The sequence below is a fragment of the Aulonocara sp. 'chitande type north' Nkhata Bay genome, linkage group LG22 (assembly GCF_057382095.1).
Source record: "Aulonocara sp. 'chitande type north' Nkhata Bay isolate Kocher_YH1m ecotype deep benthic linkage group LG22, A_spYH_male_GT1.1, whole genome shotgun sequence".
In the NCBI taxonomy this organism is placed as follows: domain Eukaryota; kingdom Metazoa; phylum Chordata; class Actinopteri; order Cichliformes; family Cichlidae; genus Aulonocara; species Aulonocara sp. 'chitande type north' Nkhata Bay.
The window spans coordinates 26,208,984-26,234,530 of NC_141364.1; the positions used below are offsets into that span (position 1 = coordinate 26,208,984).

At 41.2% G+C, this 25,547-nt stretch overlaps 3 protein-coding genes across 12 annotated transcripts in view; all 3 read right to left on the minus strand.

The window, feature by feature from the left end:
• Window positions 1-7,879: 7,879 nt before the first annotated feature.
• LOC147304300 (glutathione S-transferase A-like) lies at window positions 7,880-10,968 on the minus strand. 2 transcript variants are annotated; one of them, XM_086279611.1, is made up of 6 exons: window positions 10,691-10,968; window positions 9,637-9,702; window positions 9,434-9,539; window positions 8,668-8,786; window positions 8,495-8,583; window positions 7,880-8,391 (listed from the first exon to the last, which is right to left on the minus strand). In XM_086279611.1, exons 1-6 carry the CDS (start codon window positions 10,856-10,858, stop codon window positions 8,247-8,249), a joined length of 693 nt encoding a protein of 230 aa, XP_086135737.1. In that variant the 5' UTR covers window positions 10,859-10,968; the 3' UTR covers window positions 7,880-8,246. The 2 variants fall into 2 exon arrangements, with proteins under 2 accessions (XP_086135737.1, XP_086135738.1); XM_086279612.1 differs by having other exon boundaries at window positions 8,495-8,580; window positions 10,691-10,967.
• A 1,326-nt stretch (window positions 10,969-12,294) lies between these two features.
• Window positions 12,295-13,909, minus strand: LOC147304301 (glutathione S-transferase A-like). The gene is made up of 6 exons (XM_086280764.1): window positions 13,613-13,909; window positions 13,167-13,232; window positions 12,958-13,063; window positions 12,748-12,866; window positions 12,575-12,660; window positions 12,295-12,494 (listed from the first exon to the last, which is right to left on the minus strand). The coding sequence occupies exons 1-6, from the start codon at window positions 13,778-13,780 to the stop codon at window positions 12,362-12,364; spliced, it is 678 nt and encodes a 225-aa protein (XP_086136890.1). The 5' UTR covers window positions 13,781-13,909; the 3' UTR covers window positions 12,295-12,361.
• Window positions 13,910-14,006: 97 nt separating this feature from the next.
• Window positions 14,007-25,547, minus strand: part of fhod3a (formin homology 2 domain containing 3a) — a 70,338-nt gene continuing 58,797 nt past the window's right edge. For 4 of the 9 annotated variants that reach the window (XM_086280758.1, XM_086280757.1, XM_086280755.1 and 1 more), the window contains 12 exons: window positions 24,716-25,404; window positions 23,416-23,556; window positions 21,383-21,541; window positions 21,096-21,278; window positions 20,125-20,244; window positions 19,872-20,033; window positions 18,447-18,637; window positions 18,065-18,269; window positions 17,865-17,888; window positions 17,462-17,669; window positions 17,213-17,377; window positions 14,007-15,751 (listed from right to left, as the gene is read on the minus strand). In XM_086280758.1, coding sequence (XP_086136884.1) covers window positions 15,669-15,751; window positions 17,213-17,377; window positions 17,462-17,669; window positions 17,865-17,888; window positions 18,065-18,269; window positions 18,447-18,637; window positions 19,872-20,033; window positions 20,125-20,244; window positions 21,096-21,278; window positions 21,383-21,541; window positions 23,416-23,556; window positions 24,716-25,404 — 2,330 coding nt within the window. In that variant the 3' untranslated portion in view covers window positions 14,007-15,668. The remainder of the gene's footprint in view (window positions 15,752-17,212; window positions 17,378-17,461; window positions 17,670-17,864; window positions 17,889-18,064; window positions 18,270-18,446; window positions 18,638-19,871; window positions 20,034-20,124; window positions 20,245-21,095; window positions 21,279-21,382; window positions 21,542-23,415; window positions 23,557-24,715; window positions 25,405-25,547) is intronic. The other 5 variants (XM_086280762.1, XM_086280760.1, XM_086280761.1 and 2 more) reach the window with 2 other exon arrangements.

Consider the following 25,547-nt stretch of genomic DNA (forward strand, 5'->3'; position numbering starts at 1 on the left):
CTTTTATAAGAGCGTGATTGCCATCTACTGGCTGGAAGAAAAAACTACAACTCTATCATCATCTTTCATTTGCCTTCTTCATATTTTTGATAGTCACCACTGAATGATTTGTTGAAATAATAATAATAATAAAATAGGTTTGTTTGTACCTTCTGCACTTTGTGTAGTCGATGACAAGATGGTAGTCACATTGTACACTTCCTCCCCCAAATATTCACATATGCTCTGCCTCTATCCCAATACAATATAGTATTATATAGTATTTTAGCATAATTAGAAAGGTGACTGACCTGAAATAAACAAGCTGTTTTTATGAAAAATAACTGATGGAAGCTGTGTCAACATTTAATGCTATAAAACTTAATTCTGTTCCCGAACATTACTTTAAGTCATTTTATTTGTAAGCAAATATATAAACAACAAGCATCAGCCCCGGTGATGTAAAACAAAAATTTAAGTTGGTTTTGAAGACAATGGTCAGGTCCTGATGTGAAGCAGCAAGCAGGTCCAAAGTTCAGTGGCAGCTACAGCAAAGGCCCGATCTCAGGTATATGCAGAAGCATCTGGTCAGATGACCTCAGTGATATTTTGGGAGAGTGTGTAGTTAAAAGATCAAGAAGGTTGAGATGATGATGTATTCGATGACTCAGAAACAATAAATAGTCATAAAAATTTTTAAATCACCTCTTAAACACATCAAAAAAGCCAAAGCAATGGGACTATGGTCTTATGTGGTGACTGGCAAAAAAAAAAATCCAAAAACATAGCAAAGCCTGGCCGATGCCAAAATAAAGCCTATTTTAGTAGTCAACCCTGGATAAAATACAAACATGAAATACTTTCTCAAAGCCAGCAAAAAAGAGAAAGGGCTTAGCATTTGTAAGGAACCTCAGTTTGAAGAAACTAGCTCTGATTTGTTTATCAACAGCTTTATTAACAGCTTTTATTTGTTTATCAAACTTGAAGCTTCCACCTTTAGAGGAGGGTCAGGAGGCCCGAATACTACCACTTGTGTTTTTTGCTCATTCAGGTTTCAAAATGATTATTTATTTAATTTTGAGAGGGAGATAGATCAATGAGTCATCAGCATAACAGTGAAATGAAATTTCATATTCTTTGAAAATTGATCTTAATGAGAGAATATAAAGGGAATTAAGTCATCCTAGAAATGACCCTTCCAGGACCCTACGTGTCAGTGAAGGAGGTGACGATGAAAACCACCCAACGTCATGGAAAGATTTCTCCTCAAACTACAAAAAGGTCATATTGCCACCCACTACATGGGACAAGGACCCATGACTAAAGTGCTGTATCAAAGCTTTACCTCTTATAACGTGATTTGCTGCTGCTGTGGTCAAGTTTTAAGAATAAAAAAATTAATAAAAAGAAAATCTCGCGAAAAATTAAGTTTACAATAAGCAAGCTGTTAAAATAAAAAAAACGGCCATAAAACGAGCTGTTCTAATCCCTCAACATGTTTGTGCTCTCTGCTCGTATTACCTTCATATTAAATCATTTTTTGGATTTTTTTCTTTTTTTTTTGCCTGTCCCGTTTGGATCTTTAGCCATCAGAATTGTTTTCTGAAGGCCAAGAAAGATGCCAAGTGGATTTACTTTACCAAGTGGATCATCATGGCCTTGCCATATTGGTCCATTTGATTGACCTTTATTATAATTATGTATTTATTTGATTTGATTTTAGGTTGTTACAGACGGGACAGACATGACTGGGGGATAGGACAGGGAGAAAGAATGAAAGAAAGAGAGGGAGAGGAAGAAAAAACAGGGGAGAAGAGATGGTGAGAAAGGGAGGAAGAAGAAAAAAAAGAAAAGCAAACAAAACACCTGGATCACCTGTATGGAGATAATTTAAAAAAAACAGAAGAGAAAACAAACAAAAAAGAGCAACATAACAAATACAACACCATCGCAATAAACTAGCTAACAGTAGATACTAAATATTAATTATTGTGCAGCACGTAAGATCGACAGCACACAGTGTGCTTTGAGGTAGGAGCCAAAAAGGGTGTAGTTTGTGTGTGTGAGCACCCGTGTGTACACCTGTGACCATGAGCGCGCTTGTATTCAAAAGGTTCCTTCATGTGATGATCTGCTAGAGGGTGTGGGGAGCCATAGCCCCGTCCTCCAGGGCATGAAGAGACATCCAGACATCCAGAGACCCTCAGAGCACGAGAGACCAAGGAAGACCAACGGAGGGAAAAGAGCTGAGGAGAGCCCCAGATGAGGGGTCACTCAACAGCCGCGGAGCAGAAGCCAGGGGGGGTTGCAGTGACGGCAGCCAGCTGTGCCAGAGTGACCGAGCCCCAGGCCCAGAGGCCGAGGGCACCCCACTCCCCGAAGGGGCCCAAGCTAGCCCCAGGCTCCAGGCCCCGACAAGCAGCCACCAGGAGTGAGCTGGTGAGTACCTGAACGCCCATCCCCGGACACCAAGAACCACCAATGCACTGATGTCTGAGGGCATCTGCCACTGGCAGGGGGAGTGGTGGGGGAATGCCTCCCCTGCACCCTGGTGACACACTTTCACCCCAAGGCCCTGCATGCGTGGGTCATTGTGGTGGAGCGGGAAGAGGGAGGCAGCTAGAGATGGGGAGGGAAGGAAGGGAGGGGCAAGTGGCAAGTGGTTTTAGCCATCCAGAGATAAATTGAAGCCTGTTGGCTAAGAAGTAGTGCTGAAAGTTAGGTAGATCTAATCCTCCTTTATCCTTGGTCTTTTGTAGTGTTTTTAAGCTTATACGTGGGGGTTTATCTTTCCAAAGGAATTTAGACATATATGAATCTAGAGATCTGAACCAATCTTGTGGCGGTTTCGTTGGGATCATTGAGAATAAATAATTTATTTTTGGTAAGACCATCATTTTTATAGCGGCAACCCTTCCCATGAGTGATATGGGTAAACATTTCCATCTAGCCAGATCACCTTCTACTTTCTTTAAAAGTGGGATATGGTTTAATTTAGTTAGATCTGCAAGCTTGGGAGAAACATTAATACCTAAATATTTTATATTTCCAGATTGCAGGGGAGTAGAAGAATAATTATGGAAGCAGCAATTAATCGGAAGGACTGTAGATTTTAACCAGTTAATTGAGTAATCTGATATTCTTGCAAAAGGGTTTATCAATGCAATTACCCCAGAGGGATTGGTTTGTGAGTTTTGGAGAAAAAGTAACATGTTCTTGCATTTTTTGATTTTTAAAGAATTTAGTTTAACATTGCACTCAACAACAAACAAATCCTCCCTAACAAAAAAAGTAACTTCAATGCCAATTTGCATTATATTTCTTCATGTCAACATAGAAGCGGTGATATGGGCTTAGTGGACTTTTTAATAACAATTCATTACAATGTAAGCACTCACAAAGCTACTTTGTAAGATACCATAGCTCCCTCTTAAAGTTGTCAGTAAAACCTTCTTCCCAGGATTGCTTTTTTGTAACTCTCTCAGCTAACAAGCTAAAATAGGCTCATGCTGAGACATGAGATGGAAAAATTCCTTAATTTTATGTATTGATTACATGTTTTAACAATATCACTCTAGTAATTGAAATATCACTTTTGTGTCATTTAGTTAATTGGAACCCCAATTTGTTTATGCAAAAATATGAATAATCACTGCTGCAGATTAAAAGGAATATTTATATGGTTTAAAGGTTCTAAATCAAAGAAACCATTGCCTCAAGTTATTATAAGAGAAAACCCCGAAAATTAGAGAATCCCCTGTGAGCAAGCACTTGGCGACAGTGGGAAGGAAAAACTCTTAACAGGAAGAAACCTCAGACAGAACCAGGCTCAGGGAGGGCTTCAGCCATCTGCCGTGGCTGGTTGGGATGTCTCTTTCACAACTGAGGAATGATGATGTAAATTTGGTTTCTTATTTGGAATTGTTCTTTTGCAGCAAAGGTGCCAAACAGTTAAATTCTTTACACTCAGGAGCATAAATAGTTTGCTGTTTAAGAAAGCTGCTGATCTCAGACTGTTTTTAACACTGAATGTAGTCAGCTGCATGAAGCTGCATGAAGAGGGCATGAGACAACATTAACAAAAAAAGTAACAGACAAAAGGTCTTCATTTGTATGCTGAACCAAAAACTTTAATCTGGAATTATTTAACACTGTGTTAACATTGCTAATGTTGTGTTAGCAGCCATGAAGTAATTAAGACTCATTCATACAAGACTAACCAGAGAGGATCATTTCAAATTGAAATATATAACATGATACAGGACTGAATATAACATCATTGTGTAAAAGTCCAGAGCCTCTGAGGTTCTAACATTGCACAAAGCAAAGGTCACAATCATGAAGTCCGGGGGTTGTTCATCTTCTGGGGTGGAGCTGTAAAGATTTCCCTCTGAGGGAGCTGCTGGTGAAGATGGAGAGTCCTGCTTGTTCCCTGCGATGAGCTTACAGATGATGTTCCTGAAAGGACAGCTCAGCTGTGATGAAAGAGAGAAAGTTTCTCCAAACCTCTGAACCCCAGAATTCAGATCCATCCCTGTCCTGATGATCTCAATGTTTTTTTTCTACCAAGAGTAAATGTAGCTGTTTATAATAATGTGGACTCAGGGGGCCACCGTGTTGCATACCATCACAGGTTCAAAGCAAATACAGAAGGACACTTCTGTTATCACACTTTGTTTGCTTGTGTACCATCGATGTTGTTGGTGATAAGACATATTTGATATTTGACAAGCAACCCCCCCTCCATATTCAAATATGGTCACCCTCTATGTCAATATAAAATATTTAGACATTAGTATAATTACAGCGGTTTTCATTAAGGATAACTGATGGAAGGTTATCACAACATTTAATGTATAAGGCCAGTGAGTAAAAAGAACATTTACAACAGAAGAAATGTTCCCAGTTTTTTTTTTTTTTCCTATTTTATATTGCCTATTACTGACTTCAAAGGTCTGTGGCTCGCCTTCAGCTATACCACGCACAACATGTACAGAGAAGGGGTCACAGCTCCGGCAACGGATGAAATGTAGACAAAATGCTCAAAGAATTCTGAATTGAAATCATCATCATTGTCACTTTGTCTTCTGTGGTTTTCAGACTTTTGTGCATTCCTTCTTTTTAAGAATGTGCCAGACTGGATTTGGCCACTCGTAGTTTAACACAGGAAGTTCAGGAAAATGTCTGAAAAGCTCAGGAAATGGATCCAACAAAGAATAAAACATGAGGTGATGTTACGACCCGGCTCAAAGGAGGCAACAAAAAGAAAACAAAAAAAGAAAACAAAAAAAGATGAATACCAGAGTGTTAGTGAGAAGAGGTTTGTTTTTTTTTTTCTTAAAATGGAATGCCTGGTTGGCTAAAATGGCTGGTGCCACCAAGGCAAAGACAAGTGATCTCCCTAGAAGCTTGCCTCAGGTATGCTTTTATCCACACCTGACTAGGTGTGGCCAATTAGCACCAGCTGAAAACATTGAGATTAGGGGCTGCAGAGGGACGTAACACATCCTCCCTCAAAAGGGTTCCTCTAGGACCCCTAAATTTATTAAAAGCCCCTCTGAAGCCTTCAGGTCCTTGACCCACAAACCTGAAATAAAAGTAAAAGCTAACAGAAGCACAGTGTTCACATTATAGTTGGCATCTTTAAGCATGGATGCCCCTGCATGAGGATTTGAAGTTGCCACACTGAACACACAAAAAGGAACATGTGACCAACACAAAGGAGCACAACAGTCAAACCCAAAATGATTACCTGACCTGCTACAACACAAAACCAAAAGTAGCAACCAGAGATGGGCAGTAACGCGTTACTGTAATCAGATTACTTTTTTCAAGTAACGAGTAAAGGGATTACTATTGCAAAACGGTAATTAGATTACCGTTACTTTCCCGTAGGAACACTGCGTTACTAAAACTGATTTTTTGCGAGAATGTCTCACGACAGTGACGTAAGCGAGTGCGCCGTTGGTGACAACAGCTGTGTGCAGATCAACAATGGATCACATATCGATTGTGGGAGAGAGTATGAGCGTGCAGCGTTTAAAGCGTGGAAGTACTGACCTTACTTTGAGTTTGATTCCATAAAAAGTGACAAAAACATTAGCGTTCATCGTGCGTGGGAAGAAAACTTCTTTTTACAGCGAAAAAAACCCCTAAACTTCCAAGCAAGCACCGAGTGCGCAACGACGTAATGGGAAACTCACAGAGAAACTCGCGGATCCTTCCACTGACCGCTGCGGCACACCTGCACCAGGGTAAACCTCCGCCTACCGCAGTCCTGCTTTACAGGTGAAAATAGAGCAACAGGACCGCTGAGTCTTTGACTTTATTGATTTTCTGCTGTGTTTTACTTTCATCTATTTGAAAGAGTGAGTGTAAACACAAAAAATATTTTATTTTATGTGCTGGAATGTGCAGAAAATAGCTTTAAATATTAAACTAATTTATTCAAGTCAGAGAATGTTGCATATAATTAAATTTTTGCTTGATGCATAAAGTTAAAAGATTAAAACTGATAAAACAAGTTAAAAAAAGAGACTTTTCCATTTGATTACATTTTGTATGATGAATTATGCAGAAAAAGTAGAATTGGGCTGAAAGATCTATCACTTTATCACCTATTCAGGTTGTAAATCATGTTTTTAAAAAGTAACTAAGTAATTAATTACTTTTGAAAATAAGTAATCAGTAAAGTAACGGGATTACTTTTTTGGGGAAGTAATCAGTAATTAGTTACTGATTACTTTTTTCAAGTAACTTGACCAACACTGGTAGCAACAAATAATCACAACCAATTGATCGGTTGTCTCCACCACACATACAAGTGGCCTCATACCACAACAAGTTACTTTAATCCACAAGGTTCAGTAAAGCAAGCATACTAGTGACCAACCACAAAATGGAGAGCTATGGCCACACAATGATCACATCAAAGGTGGCTCAGCACCCCACAGTGTTATTGCCATCACCTGGCCAACAACACTCACAAGTGATCCAACAAAAGTAGCTATATTCCCCACAACACTAAAGGTCACAGCACAAAACACTCACCTCATGAGGATCTCATTAGCATCCATCAACACTGACATTAGATGCACACACAGTGTACACACTACGCCAACTTAAAAATGCCCTACCTGCCTCAGCTGCAGACCATAATTAATGGTCTCAAACCTCTTGCCAAGTTTGGTGCCACTGGTTTACTATGTGCAACTCCCAGCCTAAAATGCTTTAAAAAATAAAAATAAAAATAAAACTTTACCCGTCTAGTCTTCAGTGGTGCACCGGGCTCAAGGCAACTTTAAACGCAAACTCAAGGGTAGGCAGCAGACCGGGGTACAGTCTCCCACCAAACCCTGAAGCGTACCCCCACCCAGGATAACCACCAAACACAATAAACTAAAACAACAAAGCAAAATAACAAACAAGTGCTTTGATGGAAGGGCAGCACAGCCACCCAGCTGAAACACACTTACTAAAGGGACGTTGCTCAATCACAGTGAACACTTTCACTCACCCACTTAAAAGTAAAACAAACTGATATTTAGTCTCCACAAAAATGTTCAAACAATCCTGGACGAGCCCCCACTTATGTTACGACCCGGCTCAAAAGCCGCGACATATAAATTTTTTTTTAAAAAAGATGAATACCAGAGTGTTAGTGAGAAGAGGTTTTTTTTTTTTTTTTTTCTTAAAATGGAATACCTGGTTGGCTAAAAAGGCTGGTGCCACCAAGGCAAAGACAAGTGATCTCCCTGGAAACTTGCCTCAGGTATGCTTTCATCCACACCTGACTAGGTGTGGCCAATAAGCACCATCTGAAAACATTGAGGAGATTAGAGGCTGCAGGGGGCCAACCGCCAATATAACTGTAAGAAAGAAAGAAGGCTGCAGAGGGATGTAACAGGTGACTTTGTATGTGTATTGCAAATAGAAGATTTTTGTTACAAATGTGCAAGTCTTGAATCAGTGCATGTCTACAAAGCTAACGCACTTTTTTTAATTATCTGGAAAAAGATGCAAAGTTGTGGAAAGGATGCATTATTGAACTATGCAAAGTCATGGAAACACAAAGCATTTGAGCTAGCTTTGAGCAGGGAAAACTAGTTCTTTACTTTACGGTAGTGTGACTGAGTTATTCTGCTATTAGACAAAGCTGAACATGTATGAGTAACCAGAAACTGTTGTTAGATATACACAGAATGCATAAGGGCAACAAAAGCTGCTCTGTCATTATGCAGCATCATGTTTACATCTGTGTATGAATATCAGATGTCTTTCAGTGCATCTTTCAGTTTATCTTCGTCTTTGGGGTTCTCCAACCAATGAGGAGGCCAGCTGGCTTTGACACTGGGTCTCTCCTTCAGCAGATTGTAGTACTCTCCCAGTTTAGGATAACGCTCTGGAGACAACCTACGAATCAGAATAAGGAGACTTTCAAGTCCCGTGTCTACAGATCATCCTTCATTTTACTGATGAGACCACATGGAAATGCAAACAGCCTCTGTGTGCTTACCCAAACCCAAAGAGTGCGCCAACTGTTGGAAAAACGACCACGTCTGCTAGCGTGAAAGACGGTCCTGCCAGGTAAGAGCCTGAGCCCTGCTTGAAAAAAATAAAATAAAAAATACAGTTGGAACAAATCAAAGCAGGCCGAGTCTGTCTGAGTTTGTGTGTTCATGCACATACCTTCTGCAGGTAACGCTCCCAGAGTTTGAGTTCAGTGACCAGAGCTTCTTTGTTCCTCTTCAGAGCCGACTCATGTCTCTCACCTTCAGGGACATACCACTCATAGTAGGCAACTGTAGCTGAAAAACAAAACATACGTAAAATATTAACGTTACAGATGCAAAATGTTACCACTAGATGTCAGATTGCAGACACAGAGCACCAGTGATGAACCTGCCAATTCTGCTAGTCTATGGCAAAAGCAAATCTGGCTCCATGGCGTCAGGCAGTGAGGACAGGGGCCACCCTCATGAAGTCAGTTTCTGATTGTTTAGTCAGACATTCATGCCAGTGTCCTGCTGGGGGTCATATTCAAGTTCTGGCAGTGTTCACCCTGTTCCTTCTTGCACAAAGAAGATGGGTTAAGGACCATCTACAGCCCTGTACAGGCCTCCTACAGCAACTTCCTGTCTCCTGGAATCTCCTCCATGCTCTTGAGATTGTGCTAGGAGATACAGCAAACCTTCTGTCAATGGTTCGTATCCTGGAGGAGTTGGAATACCTCTAGGGTCCAGGTATCGCCTCATGCTACCATCTGCTACTAAACTGACCAGATCAATATCCTACAAGTGTAACTGACTTTATGCAATACTCTGATTAAAAATGGTTCCTTTAAAATCTGAGATATGCATTTTGCAGCATTCCTAAGTTCCTTGAGAGAATTGAGGTTTAGATGAATAATTTATAAAAGGAGAAATCAGGATTTGAAAATACAGATAACACTTACTGAGTTTCTCGTAGAATGTGAGACCCTCAAACATGCGCTGGTACATCAGAGCTTGTTCTGCTGGGCCATCTGGGATCAGTTTGGTTCCCTGGGATTTAAACTGGCTCTGCAAGACATTAGTAAAAGACACACATTTAACTGGGGCACATTTTGTGATGTTGCATTCAGTGTGAGTGAATATTTTGTCAAAATGACGTTCTCACCTCCAGGTAAAAACAGGCTGCGTAAGATTCATTGATGACATTGTCTCCATGTTTGAAAGTGGGAATCTGAAAAAGAAATTATAATAGTGTCAGCAAGAAAACTGTCATTAGGTACTGTATAACAGGTTTTAATGCTAAGGCTACTGGGTGTTAATTAGGTTAACCGTTTGTATATCAAACAAATACAATTAAAAAAAATTGATTACTTATTTTAACAGAACTTTACTGGGATAAAATAACACTCTGCAGTGTTTCCCGTATTTATGGTTAAAGGCCAGTTTCCAGTCTGAGATTTGGAAAGTGTAAAGATGTAAATTAAACTGCTTATTTTACTACACTTAGTCAGCTGCAGGTTATATTCAAGAGCCCATATTCAACGATACAACCCCTCATTTCTACATTTTATTTAACACTGTCCTGCTTTTGTGCTGTTCCCTAATAAATTCAATAAGACGCATTTAAAGTGTGATGGAAGTGTGCTAGTATATGCTAGTCAAGTTCAAACTGGTTATCTTAAAGCTTTAATATGCATTTAAACATTTTAAACTAGTCGGTTTTTATGATAAATGAAGACAGCTACACGGTGCATTTCTCGCCTCAGATGCTTTCATAAACACATTTCCGTTAACTTTTCTCTAATGTAAACGAGCCGCCATGTTGGTGCAGTTCGAAACACGGCTGCAAACTCGCGTGCTCATCTCTACAGCCCATATTTTTTCGAGCACGTGTCAGCTCCCGAGAAATGCTCATCCAATCAGGTGCAGCAGGGCGTGTCCTGAAGCGTCTTCCTTGAAGAAAAAAATCTCCTTGAGTAAATGAATATACGCTAAATGAAACGTTCAGTTTTTATGATTTTGTAAAAGCATTAATCAGAGTTGACACTATTTGCCGCCGTTACTGCAACTCTTTATCCGTTAACCGTCCTGCAGAGCAACAGCGCAGATATCAGTGTTTATGACCGTGACGTTAACGTGAGGCTATTATATAATATTACGGTGCAAAGTCAAGTGTTTTGTTAGTTATACGGGGTGATTTGATAAAAGATCGTTTCTACCTGTCCCCTGGGGTTTATATCTAACACTTCTTTGGACTTGTGCTCCATTTTATCGAAGGACAGCAGTTTTTGGTTGTAGCCCTGCAGGTTCTTCTCCTCCAGAGCGATCATCACCCTCCAACAGGGACAAGAGCCGGTCGCCCACAGCAGAGTCATGTCCTTGGCCATGGCTTTAACTTGAGATTCACAGTTTGGACGGTCACTGAACTGGACGCACAAAGCAAATGCGCAGACGACAAACTCAACTTACTTTTCTTATGGTTTGTAGGAGGGGATGTCAAGCTTTTATAAGAGCGTGATTGCCATCTACTGGCTGGAAGAAAAAACTACAACTCAGTCATCTTCTATCAGTTTGCCTCCTTTATATTTTTGATAGTCACCACTGAATGATTTGTTGAAATAAATAAAATGAATTAATAAAAAAAATAAAATATTTGTTTCTTTGTTTACCTTCTGCACTTTGTGTAGTCGATGACAAGATGTACATTGTACACATCCTCCTCCAAATATTCACATATGCCTCTATCCCAATACAATATAGTATTATATAGTATTTAAGCATAATTAGAAAGGTGACTGACCTGAAATAAATAAGCTGTTTTTATGAAGAATAACTGATGGAAGCTGTGTTAATATTTATTGCAAATTGCAACATTAAGTCATTTTATTTTTAAACAAATATATAAACAGCAAGCGTCAGCCTGAGTGATGTAAAAATAAAATAAGCCAGTAAAAGCAATAAAAAAAAAACACAATACACACAAATAACGAATGTTAAGACTCAGAGAAAAAGCCAAGGAATAAAAAATATGTTTTAAAAGACAGTGGTCAGGTCCTGATGTGAAGCAGCAAGCAGGTCCAAAGTTCCGAGTCAGCTACAGCAAAGGCCCGATCTGAGATATATGCAGAAGCATCTGGTCAGACGACCTCAGTGATATTTTGGGAGAGTGTGTAGTTAAAAGCTCAGGAAGGTAGAGACATGCTGATTTTAAAATCACTTCTCAAACACAACAAAGAAGCCAAAGCAGGGGGAATATGGTCTTATATGGTGACTGTCAAAACAACCCAAAACCAAAGCAGAGCCTCAGAACCTCAGTTTGTAGAAACTAGCTCTAACAACAGCTTTTATTTGTTTATCAAACATGAAGCTTTCACCTTTCGAGTAGGAGTGAGGGTCAGGAGGCCCGAATACTACCACTTGTGTTTTATGCTCATTCAGGTTCAAAATTCACTGCATTCATTTATTTATTTGAGAGGGAGATAGATCACTAAGTCATCAGCATAATAGTTAAATGAAATTCCATATTCTTTGACAATTGATCTTAATTGGAGCATATAAAGAGAACAAAGTCATCCTAGAAATGACCCTTCTAGGATCCTACATGTGAATGGAGGAGGTGACTCTGAAAGCCGCCCAACATGATGGAAAACTTTCTCCTCACACTACAAAAAGGTCATATTGCCACTCACTACATGGGAGAAGGACCCAAAACCAAAGTGCTCTAACAAAGCTTTATCTATAAGGTGATTTGTTGCTGCTGTGGTCAAGTTTTAAGAATAAAAAAAAATCTTGTGAAAAATTAAGAGTACAGTAAGCAAGCTGTTTAAATGTTTTTATTTCACAGACTTACAGGAATTCTCTAAAATGACAAAGGGAGGATTCTTTGTGTTTCAGAGGTCCTTCAGGATGTCATAACCCTGTGGACTGGCCACCCAGTGTGGGGGCCACGTGGTTTTAATGCTGGCTCTGTTCTTCAGCAGGCTGTAATATTTGGCCAATTTAGGATAACGCCCCACAGACAGCCTAAAGAGAAAACACATCATGTTACTGGAAAAAGGCGATTGGACTGCAGCTTCACACAAATCAACTGCTTAGCTACCCACCCGAAACGAAATGCACAAGCGATGCTTGGAAAGACGATCACATCGGCTAGGGAGAAGGCCCCTGCTAGGTATGAGCCAGCAGCCACCTAGATGGAGAAGTGAAAGACGCAGTACTGTCAACACAGTGTGTGAGTGCCTGCAAGTGTACACAAGTGTGTGCGTATTGTTCGTACATTCTCCAGGTAACCCTCCCACAGTTTGAGTTCAGCAGTCAGAGCCTCTTTGTTTCTCTTTACAGCAAAGTCGTGCCTCTCCTCTTCAGGGACGGAGCAGTCGTAGTAGATAACTGAATCTGAAGCAGAACGCACATTAATGTGTGACTGTTTTCATGGCTTCTGTCCCCTCTGTAACTCAGCGCTCAGACTTGTGCAAGTGTAACTTACTGAGTTTATCAGTGAGGGCAAGGCCCTCCATCATGTGTTGGTACATCGCAGCTTGGTCATCAGCACTGTCAGGAATCAGCTTGATGCCCTGAGACTTAAACTGATTCTGTTTCAACAGTGAGAAAACAATAATCAAAGCAGTGTACTAAAAGCTAAACAAATTATAAATACAATAAATTCAAGTAATCAATTAAAATATTGCCGTTTACCTCGAGGTATAAGCATGTTGCACAGGACTCATTCAGGATGATGTCTCCGTGCTTGAACGCGGGAAGCTGACAGAAAAAAATTGGCAGAAGACGTCAGGTTTTGAGGCTCATCATTGTGTAGTGCACCTTGTATCTGTGCTGTTAGTGCCTTTGAGAGCACGTTATTTAGGACGAATTAGCAGATGCCCCTGTTTGTGTGTTGTACCCATAGTTTGAAAAACAAGCTTACAGACACACCTGAACAGGGACTCTACAGACATCTTTTACATACAGTCTATGTGTTAGCTGCTCCCACATTGTGCCTTCATCTCTGTCAGTAAGAGACTGGTCTTCTATCCAGACGCTACCGCTGTTGATATGTGTTAAAATAACTATAATACTTTTTTTTTTTTAAAGGCTGTTATGTCATGGTTGTACACTTTGCTGTGATCATTATGTGCACCTACCTGTCCTCTTGGGTTGACTTCCAAGACTTCCTGAGATTTGTGCTCTCCTTTCTCAAAGGACAGCAGTTTGCGTTTGTAACCCTGCAGCTTCTTCTCCTCCAGAGTGATCATAACACGCCAGCAGGGAGGTGATCCAGCCCCCCACAGCAGACTCATTAACTTTGCCATGGACGCAGGGACCAAAGACGCAGCGCTGAGCACTGATTAACAAAACCATGAATGAATGCAGAGCTGCACAAACTGGACAAACACCGTAAAGCGAGCAGCAGCAGCAGCAGCGCATTTTACGGCACCTGATTATTCCAAAGGTTATCAAGTAGAACCACACCACGTGGCTCACAATCACAGAGGTGAACGCTGGGGGAAGGAATGACACGCAGATCCAAGTTTGCACTCTATGGTTTTTATTTTATTGCAGAATGTGTATACACGGCATTTCAAGTGAAAGTGTTTATAAGAACGTTCAGCTCACTACATGGCATTCATGCAGTGGTGTTTCCCAGTTTCTTGCGTCTAGACTGTTCAAGTTGGTACGTGACAGAGTGTGACCACAGAGCTCAAATCAAACGTCCAGATAATGCTCCTCCCTCTGTTTCTCTCTCTCTCTCTTAGCAGGGAGCAACACATTTCTTCAATTCACAAAAAGAAAAAACAAGCCACAATTGATCCTTTGTCTCAGACTATAATACACGTTTCTACAGCAATTACAAAAATACACAATGTGAAATGCACTAAACATGCACACTGTAGAGTTTACAGTATTTAGGACCTGGCAGCTGACAAGGGCATTTACACATATCATGCAGAACTGTCTGCATGTTCCTCAAAATAGATTATTAAAATGTTTTTGTTTTGTTTTTTTAAAAAAAAGTCCTTTTTTTTTTCTTTTTACACTTTACAAACAGTTCCTCTGAGATAAAAACTATTTTTTGTGTTTTCAGTCGTTCATTTCAGCATGAGACTATTAAAGTGGACTTATTATGCTCTTCCTCGTTTTCTGGCAAATATGCACTGTTACACTGGCGTATGCAGTTTCAAGTAAGCGTGTCAGCATATATGCAGTAACCCCGTGAGCCACACACTTCAAAACTGAGCCTTTTTTCTTTCCTACTCATGGCACTGTATGATCGATGAGAGCAGATATCCCTAATACGATCAAATCTTTTGTTTTTAAGAGAAAGCCAATCAGAAAAGAGTTGGCTTAAAGGGCGGGGGGGGGGGGGGGGGGGGAGTTAAAACGGCTTGTGTTAAGATTAAAGAAGATTCTTTTTAAACTAGCGGAGCCAAAAAACTAAAAATATGGAGTGGGAAATGAGCACAATGGGTCCACTTTAATGTTATTTAAGGTGCAAGACGTCAGAGCTTTGCAAATAAATACTGAAAAAAAAAACAAAAAACAAACAAAACAGAGAAGATTTTCAACAGTAATACTCATGAGAACCATGCCTTAGGAAGTGAAATTTAGGACGTGAATACGTTAACGAAGAGAGAACGGAGGTACAGCATCGCCCCTTTGAAGTGAAAGGCACTCATCAGCTTGATAACCTTTCGCGTCCCTACAAAAGCACAGCCACGCTCATTACTTTTCAGATGTGTAGATGCTCTCACTGATAATCTTTGTTTTTTCTCCAGGGAACAAATTCAAATTCATCCTCAGCCTGGCAAACTTCACAACCAAAATTCACAGTTTAAACAAATGAAGAAAAAAAAAAACACAAACCCCAAAAACGGTGACGTCACAGCTGCTGACACTCACAAGCGAAAATCATCCCAGCATTCAAATCGTTTTCAGATAAATAAATAATTCAGTGTAGAGGCAGCGTCACTTGAATACATTTTCCTTTTCCTTGCCTAACTGAACAGAATCAGTCCTTATGAGAAGCATTCCCTCGTGACCTCCACTGTTTCTTCTGGAAGGTGAAAATGTCGTAATGCCGCCTCTTCACTCAGAAACATCAGGCAGAAAGAGCCGCTGGGAAAAACCTAAAAGGACAAAGGCTGACAGAGATTTCACACAGACATCTGAAGCTGAGTTTTCACGGCGAGAGGTGGATGATCACATCTGTGGCTCTGGGGAATCAGTTAGCCCTAAAGCGAGAGCTTCTTCTGGCGTCAGGCCGTTTTTCAGCGTCCGCCTCACTGTGAAGAGAAGACGCGGAGAGTCACCGTGCAGTCGTGTGATGTTTTCATGTTCTCCAGTTCTGCACTACGTACTAACTGAATGCATGCTCCAGGATTTATAATATACTGTAATTAACCTGCTGAGACTTACATCTGCTCTGCATGGGGTTTATTACAATCCATATCTCGGCTTTGGTAACAATCAACAAATAACAGTCATATTTACTTGGTTTTAAACAGAGAAATTAATGGTGAACATGTAATTAAGAGGCCATAAATAACCATTAAACTTATGCAGTTGAGTGCTTACATTAGAAATCTATTTTTTGACGTGAATAGGTTTTTTGAAATTGCATGTTTAAACATGCAGATGAGCTCCTAGCCATCTAAATTACCACCTCGGTATTTGCAAAGAGATGTCTAAGTATGAGATAAAGCCAAATTTCACTTTGTTGACTAATAGAAAAAATAAACTGTTTACACACGGAGGATTCTGAATATTACGTTTTATGACTTTATTTCCTATCAATGTGCTGCTAGAAAAAAAATCAGGATCTGAAAGGTTCCAACACACAGGACCTGAGCTGGAAAGTCTGGTATGTAAAAACTTATATGTAAAAGCTGCTGAAGTAATGATTTCTGGCTCAGAGTATGTGGAAAACATATCTTCTACTCTGAGCACATTTAATGGAGACATTGGAGAGAAACGTGTATATTTGGCATGCAGAGTGGAGCAGCTGGGGGTTTATGAGAGCCTTTGACTCAAGCATGGGTTAGACTCCTTGATCCGAATGAGCGAATGAAATATACTCTCATTAAATATGCAACAACTTTCTGAAATTTCCAACAAATAAAATACTAAAATATACATCTAAGCAGACATTTACTAGTATGAAATAAAACATGTTTGGGAAGCAAAAAATAACTATATACGTGTGTGTGTGTGTGAAAACTCGGTTTCATGTTAGACCCACCAGGCACCAGGTAGGTAATGTTTGGTTTTAGAAAGATAAGACAGATAAAACACCATGCTTGTGGTTTCAGCAGCAGGACTTTAATAACCACAGTGTGTCATTTAAGGATCTGTATAGAGTCCATCTTTTATATACAGTCTACAAACTGTACTCTACCTCATGTAGAAACAATTATGTTTTTGCCTGTAGTGACTTTAAGGTGCTTAATTTCCCTTCGCTTTCAGCTACTCTGATTGCTGTATTTAGCTTTATATTTATATGAAAGCAGTGTCATGATTTTGAAGTGTTTTTTTTTTTTTTTTGAAAAATCTCAAACTATATTTCACATATTTTTTCTTATGCTTGTTTCCTGATGTCTTCTTGGAGGTGTTACTCATCATCCACGGTGCAGTCAGCTTCTTAGATTAGATACATTTTCATGGTCATGCTTTCAGTTTGAAAACCTGATATATTCAGAACTTAAATTAGCGTGACATGTGCAGTTGGGACAGAGGTGAGCTCGTACATGACTTGCGGTTGGCCCTGGATCTCCTCCTCTCTCTGGGCTGGGTTCTGGTTCCTGGACCCTGAGTGGCTGACCTCACTATGCGCTCCATGATTTCGTCTGCAGCATCATCTCCACAGATCTGAGGGTCCTCCACAGGCGGAGTCCATGCCTGCATGCTGCGTCCTGCATAAACAGGTGAGAAAATCTTTAGTAGGGAAATCCTTTCGAGTGACCCAACTCCAGAAATCTTCTTTCTCCCTTCCCCACCTCCTCGTCCAGGCCGTGACCTGGTCCGTGTCCGCAGTCCCGGCACGCCGCTGCCCTCCTTGTCACTGCCACTGAGGCTGGTTCTCAGCACCGCTTTCATGTGCTCGTGCTCTGCAGCATCCTCGGCATGCTCCAAACCCTGAGGCTGCTCAATTTCCTGACCCCCACTGGGGGCGCTGTTGTTGCTCCCTGCGCTACTCCGACCACACTGTTGGAGCGAGACGGAATCAAAGAGGATCAGAATTTAGCAGCTGAGTATTCTGAACTTTAACACGGCAAAGTGGAAGCACCAAGAAAAACATCCAACTGCAAACAGTACAGTGCCTGGTGCCTTTGACGTATCGTTTAGTCGTTTAGATGCAGTTAGTGGATTCATGCACACAAACACACAGACAGTTGATACCTCACGCTCCTCTTCATCATCAGACTATGGGAGAAATAAAGAGTGAAAGTCAAAGAATAGTTGCGGATAGAATAGAATGAAGCGAGAAAGATGAAAAAGCAGCACTTCAGTTTGAAGAACAAAAAGGGGTTGGAAGTGTGTGTGTGTGTGTGTGTGTGTGTGTGTGTGTGTGTGCGTGTTTGAGAGAGAGAAATACTCACAGCAGTGTTTACGTCCATGATCATCTTTCCTCGGGTCTTGTTGCGCTCGCGATGGTCGGCTCGTTTCTGTTTCTGCTGCAGCACACGCTCTCGGGTGGTCCGGTACTCCAGCGCAAACTCGCTGAGGATTTTACTGAACCTGTGGACGCTGATCTCTCTCACACTGTAGGCCGGGTGACCAAGGAACAGCAGGAAGGAGTGGAACCTGAAAGGAAGGAGATGAGGGTGATGGCAACTCTTCCTACCTCCTGTTTTATGTGTTGCACTACACAGATTTCCTCATTCACACAGCACAGTGTTGGTTTTAGTAGACGAATTAGTTTTTTGTTTTTTTTTGTGGTAAACATCAATAATACATGATTCAAACTGTGAGACGAGCTACCTGTTGATGATCCTGCGGTGAACAATCTTAAGGATGATGATTCGCTCTGCGCAATCTTTGAGGAAGTCGGACATCTTCTGCTTCAGCTGGGGCTTCATCTCGTGCTTGGCAATCACCTTCAGGTGGTCCCACGAGGCTTTGCAGCGCCGCTCCATTTGACACAAGTTCTCCTGCAGCTGGTCAAAATCCACCTGTTGAAAATAACGTTTATACAATCCAATTCAAATTACTCAAACACAGGATATCTTAGTGCCCAGGGGCGTAATTTCCAGGGAGATTTGGGGTTTATGGCCCCTCCAATAATCAGACCCAACCAATATAACCCCCCAATAAAATTAGGAATTATCTTGCATAAATAGGCTGTTGATTTTCTTTACTTATTTCAGTTATTACCAGCAAAATAGTTGCACGTTTAATCATCTGGGAATTTACCCAGATTTATTTATTTATTTAGACAGAGATCTTGACCTCCCCAATGTTCAGCACAAAGTTATGCCGATGTTAGTGCCCATTTACAAGATTTATGTAAAATGATACTAAAGATTTAAAGAATGTCTATATGTGTGTTCATCTTTATGTCCTCGGCTTATATTGAATTTTACTTCAAAAATGATTCTCAGTTGTCTGGATGAACAGCCCCTCTAATGGTTTCAGGTCCATTTTAAAGTCCACTTACCATTTATATAGGTGTTCCACAGGGATCTATTCTTGGACCTCTTTTATTCACTCTCTATATAAACAACTTTATCTCAGCCACTCAAAACTGCAATGTAGAATTTACATGCTGATGACACTATTCTATATGCCACTGGCTCTTGCCTTGATCTGGCCATTGCAAATCTACAGTTTAATCTACAGTGGGTCAAAATCCTCTGGTCATACATAAATTTATTTTAAGCACTAATAAATCAAAATGCATGGTATTTATAAGGTCACCTAAAAGTATCCAACCACATTCAAAACTTTCATGGTGATAGAAGTGAAACTTTTAATTGTTATAAATATTTAGGACAACTACTCTTGCACATACATTTTTTTAAATGTGTGTCTAATAATTCATCCTAAACAACACCAATTTTAAACCAAAAACCACGTCTCAACCTTCAAAAAGGCCCTGGGATCACACACACACATTCAACCAACAACTAACCAGGGATACACTTTTCCTCAACAGCTTTTGTTTGCATGTTTAACAGGTAAGGTTCCTTTCCCCTTCTGCTCTGAAATTTAAATGATTATTGGCTGCGGGTTGATAATTTGATTGTGGCGTGAGGTGCTTCCAACTTCAGTTCAGTCAGGGGAAAAAAATTATGTTTTATCTTTTTAGGTTTTTGGACTTATTTTGACAAAATTCAAGCAAATGTAAGTCTTGATCTTTTACAGTGTAGAGATGCAGAATAGGTTAGCAGTGAATGCACAGCATACTTTTGCAGAGCGCGTGATGGCTCCTATCTCTGAGTAGAGGTCGGTGCTCTGAGGGAAGTTTTCCACCACCACAGAGCAAACGTGATGGAGCAGTGACTGCTTATGGACCGTGTCCTTTACTTCTGGAACCTTCTCCAAATAGGTCAGCTCGAAGCCTTTAGCCTGGAACAGGAATGTTGTGTTTATTTTGAGAAACAAACTCAGATTCTACTGACTTGTCTCCCAGTAATCTGATGTAACAGTCATGACTCACATTGGTGCCGTTGAGGAAGTTTCCGATGGAGAGCAGCGTAGAGAGGACGTAGCGGATAGTTTTGTTCTTCTCCAGCTGATCCATACCCTCCTTCAGATCCTGCAGTGGCTCTGCTACTTCCTAGTAGGAAAACACACACACACACACACACACACACACACACACACACACACACACACACACACACACAAGTTAATTAAGACTCCCAAAGACATGTGTTTCATTAGTCTGCCATTAAATAAACAGCGAACAGGTGCATGTTGTCTGCCACCTAAAATCATCTGCTCTTGTTTAAGGTCGCGAGAGGTTGCCACAGAGGTTGCTGCTTCAGTCAAACTTCAGCACGAAACATGTTTCTGATTAAGTCGACCTCTTGTTTCTGTGCAGCCGGTTCTCTTGAGTGCATGTGTTTGTGTGCCTGCATGCTGTGCTTCCCTCCATTAAAGCTTCCACTTCCAAAGCGGAGCCGGGAGCACGGCTCTGCCGAATATGCGGTGGGGGGAATCGTGCCTTACATGGAGATTAAAGACAACAACATCCCGCTGGATGCTGTAAAATTTACAGGGCGGTAACAGAGGGGCAGCATGTTTCTCATACTCCAGGCTTTGGCTTTGAACTTCTCCTCCTGGATGCATTCTTCGCTCGAATAAAACACGACGCCGTGCCAGAAGAAGACGAGGTGCCGCTAATAAGCGTGCATATTTTGTCATGATGTAACTATGTTGATGCTTTGCGGATGTTCTTTGTACTAAAAGGATGTTGATACTTAGTGATACGGGTTTAAAGAGTACACACAATAAGCACACATGCTGAGCACATTTGCTCAAACCTCTGTGGTCTGTTTCTGCTTTAAGGAAACCACTTTTACTTGCTAAGTATCATTTCAAATGTGGATGTAGTGATGGTGTTGGTTCCCTCCCCTTATGGAAAGTACATTTTTCTTAACACTCTTGAGGTTTTTGTTGTTTCACCTTCTCCGTTGCCTCGTAGTCCATTTTAAAGGCCCAGAGCTGGAGTCTGGCAGAGAGCTCACTGATGGAGGACAGGGTGAGGAGAAACTGCTCTGCAGAGCCCAGCGGGACATCAGGGTTGGCCAGCTGAGCCTCCTGAATCTTCTGCTTCTCCTCCTCTGTGGGGATCATCGTCAGGATTTTCTGCGAGGGGAAAAATGAAATTGTGGGATTAGAGAGGACAGCAAAGTGCAGATGTGATCTGTTTATCACTCCCTTTCTTTTTTACCATTGTTTGAATCTCTCACCTCTATGCCCTCCTTGTTGAGAGCATACTCGTCAAAGTTGAGGATGGCTGTCTTGATGGTGCGAGGTGGAGGCAGGACTGTCAGACCAATATTGATGGCGTTGCTCCTTTTGGAATCCAAAACGATGATCTCTTGGCGTTTGCCATCGGCCGCTGTTTTCTGGAGCATAAAAATACAGACGGGGGGAGGGGGGGTCACTGCTGGATCTCTGTTTTGCTCCCTCCTGTATTTTCTGCGTCTCGTTTCTCAGTGTGGTCTGGTTTATGGGCTTGTAAGGATTAGAAATTTCAACAACGTGGAGCTGCACTCCCAGAAGGAAGGAAAAGTTAATATACTGTGTAGGAATTTAAGTACAACACAATGTGAGTTTGTACAAAGACCACAAGACCTTTTTGCCATCCAAACAGAAACTTGTGACTGTTTTTTTATTAGAACAAGACGAGGATTAACATGTGTCTTTTTGTAACTATGCAATGTGTAAATACAGTTTATATGTTTGATGTTTCCTTCCAATAGTTTTAAGCTACCTGGAGACAGAGGGGTTGCATGTCTACTCTGCTGGCGGTATGCAATTGCAACAATATTGGGAATAAATAAGCATGTTCATAGCATGTTTTTGTGTGTTAGAGCAGCGGTCTCCAACCTTTTTTGCGCCACGGACCGGTTTATGCCCGACAATATTTTCACGGACCGGCCTTTAAGGTGTCGCGGATAAATACAACAAAATAAAACTAGTACCGGTACCGAAAAAACAGAAGATGTATTCATAACACACGTGAAAAGACCAAGGAAAACCGAGTGAACGATCAAAATGATAACAAAATAACGCTGAAAACCGATAAAAACCCTGAAAACCATACTTTTCACACCTGAGCCTCAACTCTCGCGGCCCGGTACCAAATGACTCACGGACCGGTACCGGTCCGAGGCCCGGGGGTTGGGGACCGCTGTGTTAGAGCGCTGAAATCAATTCAAGAGATTTTTTTCAGATAGTGGTTGTGTTTTGTTTTTTTCACTCCATTTTTCCTTCTTTGATGAACAGGACCCCTCTCAGATGATAAAAAAATGGTATGATCCTTCATATTCAGAGTCGGAACGTGCAGACATGAATTAAAATTTGCCTCCACAGGACGCAAATGCCTGAGTTCCCTTTTTACTCTAACTTTGTTGTACTACATATGTGTCTGCTGTATAGCCACATACATGATGGTGGGACTTCACAAACCAGTGTCTAGTCCTATGTATTTTTCATGTATTGATTAAGCTCATGAGAATACATCAGTTTGTTGGAAGACGTACTTACACGCTACTCAATGTAAATTTATGTGTACAACATTCTTTTTTTTCTATTAAATAAATAAAAAACAAACGACTGACTGTACCTTTAAGCTTGGAGACAAAAGAAATACGTGTCACAAAAGTACACCGGCTGTAGAAGGGAAACTTTATTTGATTTTAAATATTCTAACCATGTTATTTTAATAGGAAGGTTAAGAATGCACATTATGAGAGCAACATGAATGAAGCTTCTTCTGACCTCAGATGGCTTCAGTGCACCGGTGGTCCACTGCTGCTTTGATAACTACAGACCACCATCATGCCGTCACATTATTTGTAGTCCAGTAGCTGAACTGAAGTGACCTACTACTAACTCATTCAGCTCAAAAATATATTGGGGGGGAGGGGGGGGGGGGTGGTAGCAGTGGATCAAAGTGCGAGAGGCCTGGCTTTATCTTCCCTTCTTTGCAGATCATATTTTTCTTATTTTGAGGCTTTGTGAGAATTACAACCGACTGCACCGTTTGATCAGGATCAAGACACACATGACCTTGTTTAACCTGTGAAAAATCTGCCTTCAAAGTAAAAAAATAATGGACAAAAACTTTTAACTGCTTGACAAAGATTTGATAATTTATATAAAAAGCAAATTTTGAACTAGTTCTATTTATTGTTATTAAATGGATAATCTCGCGGCACTTCTCTTAGATGCTGCTAGAACTAGTTTTTGGAGTCAGTATCGTACAGTTACATACCTTTGTAACTGGTATTTCCTTTGACTTTGTCTCAAACAGGTGTTCCAGTTTGGCTGTGTCCAACTTCACCGGTTCCAGTTTGGACCAGAATGACTCTCCACTCCTCTTGTAGTCCCTGTACTGACAGTCTGTCGGACGCACCTGATCACAAACAAAACAAGCATGAGTGCATCAGATGGAGACATGTGTCAGACTCCCACTTCCTACAATAAAAGAGGTAAATGAGAGACTCTGAACTCAACGAACCACAAATACCAGCGGCCAAAGGAACATGTTGAGTGAGTCATTGTTTCTGGTGACTGTTTCATCTTAACTGGCTAATGGAAACATGCAGTTTAAAAAAAAATCAACTTGGTATTTTGGCCCATAGCATCTTCGGCAATAGAGAATACGGACATAGTCGAATAAATCTTAAATGCTTATATTGTTTAGGCCCTCGAGCAGTATTAAAAATCACCACTGAAAGTGATTATACTTCACTGTTGCACAGACGGATCCAAGTTATAAATCTACCGTGCAAGAAATAGAAAACACTCGAAAGACTTCCAGACAAACTAACACATACTCTAGGACTGGACACCTCAGGTCCTGAATGCTCACAATGTGTAACACAGTAGGAATATATTTTTCAAAATGTAATAACAACGTCCTGTTGCCTGTATTTGATGTGTTATTGTCGGTTGAATAAGGGATTTAAATGATGTGCGAATTATAGCATACTATAATGCCGTGCAAAAGTCTTCACCCACCCCTCATTTCTATATATTTTGCTAGCAAATATATAGAAATAGGGAAACATGCACAGCAATTTGTTTCAACGTCAGCAAACACACTTGGAAATATAGTATAAAAAGGTAAAAACAAGAGTAAGTACAATTATAACAAGCTTCAAAGTCCGTATTTAGTACGACCACCTTTATTCTGCCTGAACACTTTTAGGTAAACTTTCCTGTATTTTCCTTTCAGGCTTCAGGAATAGTTCACCGGGCTTCTTAAAGGACTTTCAAAGCTCTTCTTTGGATATTGACTGTCTTTTATCCTGTTCTCTGTCAGGATGATTCCACGCTGCCTCGATAATGTTGAGGTCTGAGCTCTGGGGAGTCCAATCCATGACTGATTGTTCCATTGTGTGTTTTCCTATCCTATGCTTTTGCTGCACTGACAGTGTGTTTTAGGCAGCTGTCACGCTGTAAAATGAAGCCAATCAGATGCTTTCCAGGTGGTATTTTATTACACTGTATCTGTTGGTACTTTTCTGCATTCATAATTAAAATTATAACGTGAGTGTTTTTTTTCTCACCTCACTCCAGAAGAGTCTGATCGTCTTCTTCTTTTTGTTAAAGAGAGGCGGCTCTGGGGGAGGAGGCACTGGAATTAGGGCGTTAAATGAAGGAGGAGGTGGAGGCCTCATGCTGCCAAATAAGGGTGGTGGCGGAGGGCAACTGCCCAACATGGGTGGGGGTGGAGGGAAGCGGGGGATGCAGGGCGGAGGCGGAGGCAGGGGCGGGAGCTCGCCGCAGCCCCCCATCAAAACGGCATCGAGGATGTCCTTGTCGTCTTCCTCTGTCAGGTCGGTGAAGTTGATGTCCCCGATGCGCAGCTCTCGAGGGCTGGCCAGCAGCTGGTCCCAGATCGTGTCCGATTCCTTTTTGGGCGGGGGAGGAGGGGGCTCGTTGGCTGGGCTGTCCAAATGAGCGTGAGTCGTGCTGATGTCCTTGATCAAGTCTCCGAACCGCTCGGCGATCGGTCGGATGCTGCCGCGATGGTCCGACTTCTCGTCCCTGCTGTTCTTCTCTTGGTCTTCCCCAGGTTGCCTGTTTGCATCCTGCTGAGCCTCTTTGTCCTCCCCTTCCCCCTTCTCCTTGTCCACATCTTCCTCTTCCTCCTCATCGCTGGGCTTCTTGTTCTGGGAGTACAGCATGTCGAGCATAAAGAGTTTGCTGTTGAGGAGTTTGTTGCAGTTCTCATTCACCTCTGCCTCCTTAAAGCCTGGAAAGAGGGCGATGTGGTTAAAGACGGAAAGGAACAAAACGCACACTGCAGCTCAGTGACTTTCTAGTTTCATTAGAGTGAAATGAATCATAAATGCAGGTTCTTGAAACCAAATCTAAATCATAAAAATTTATTAATTT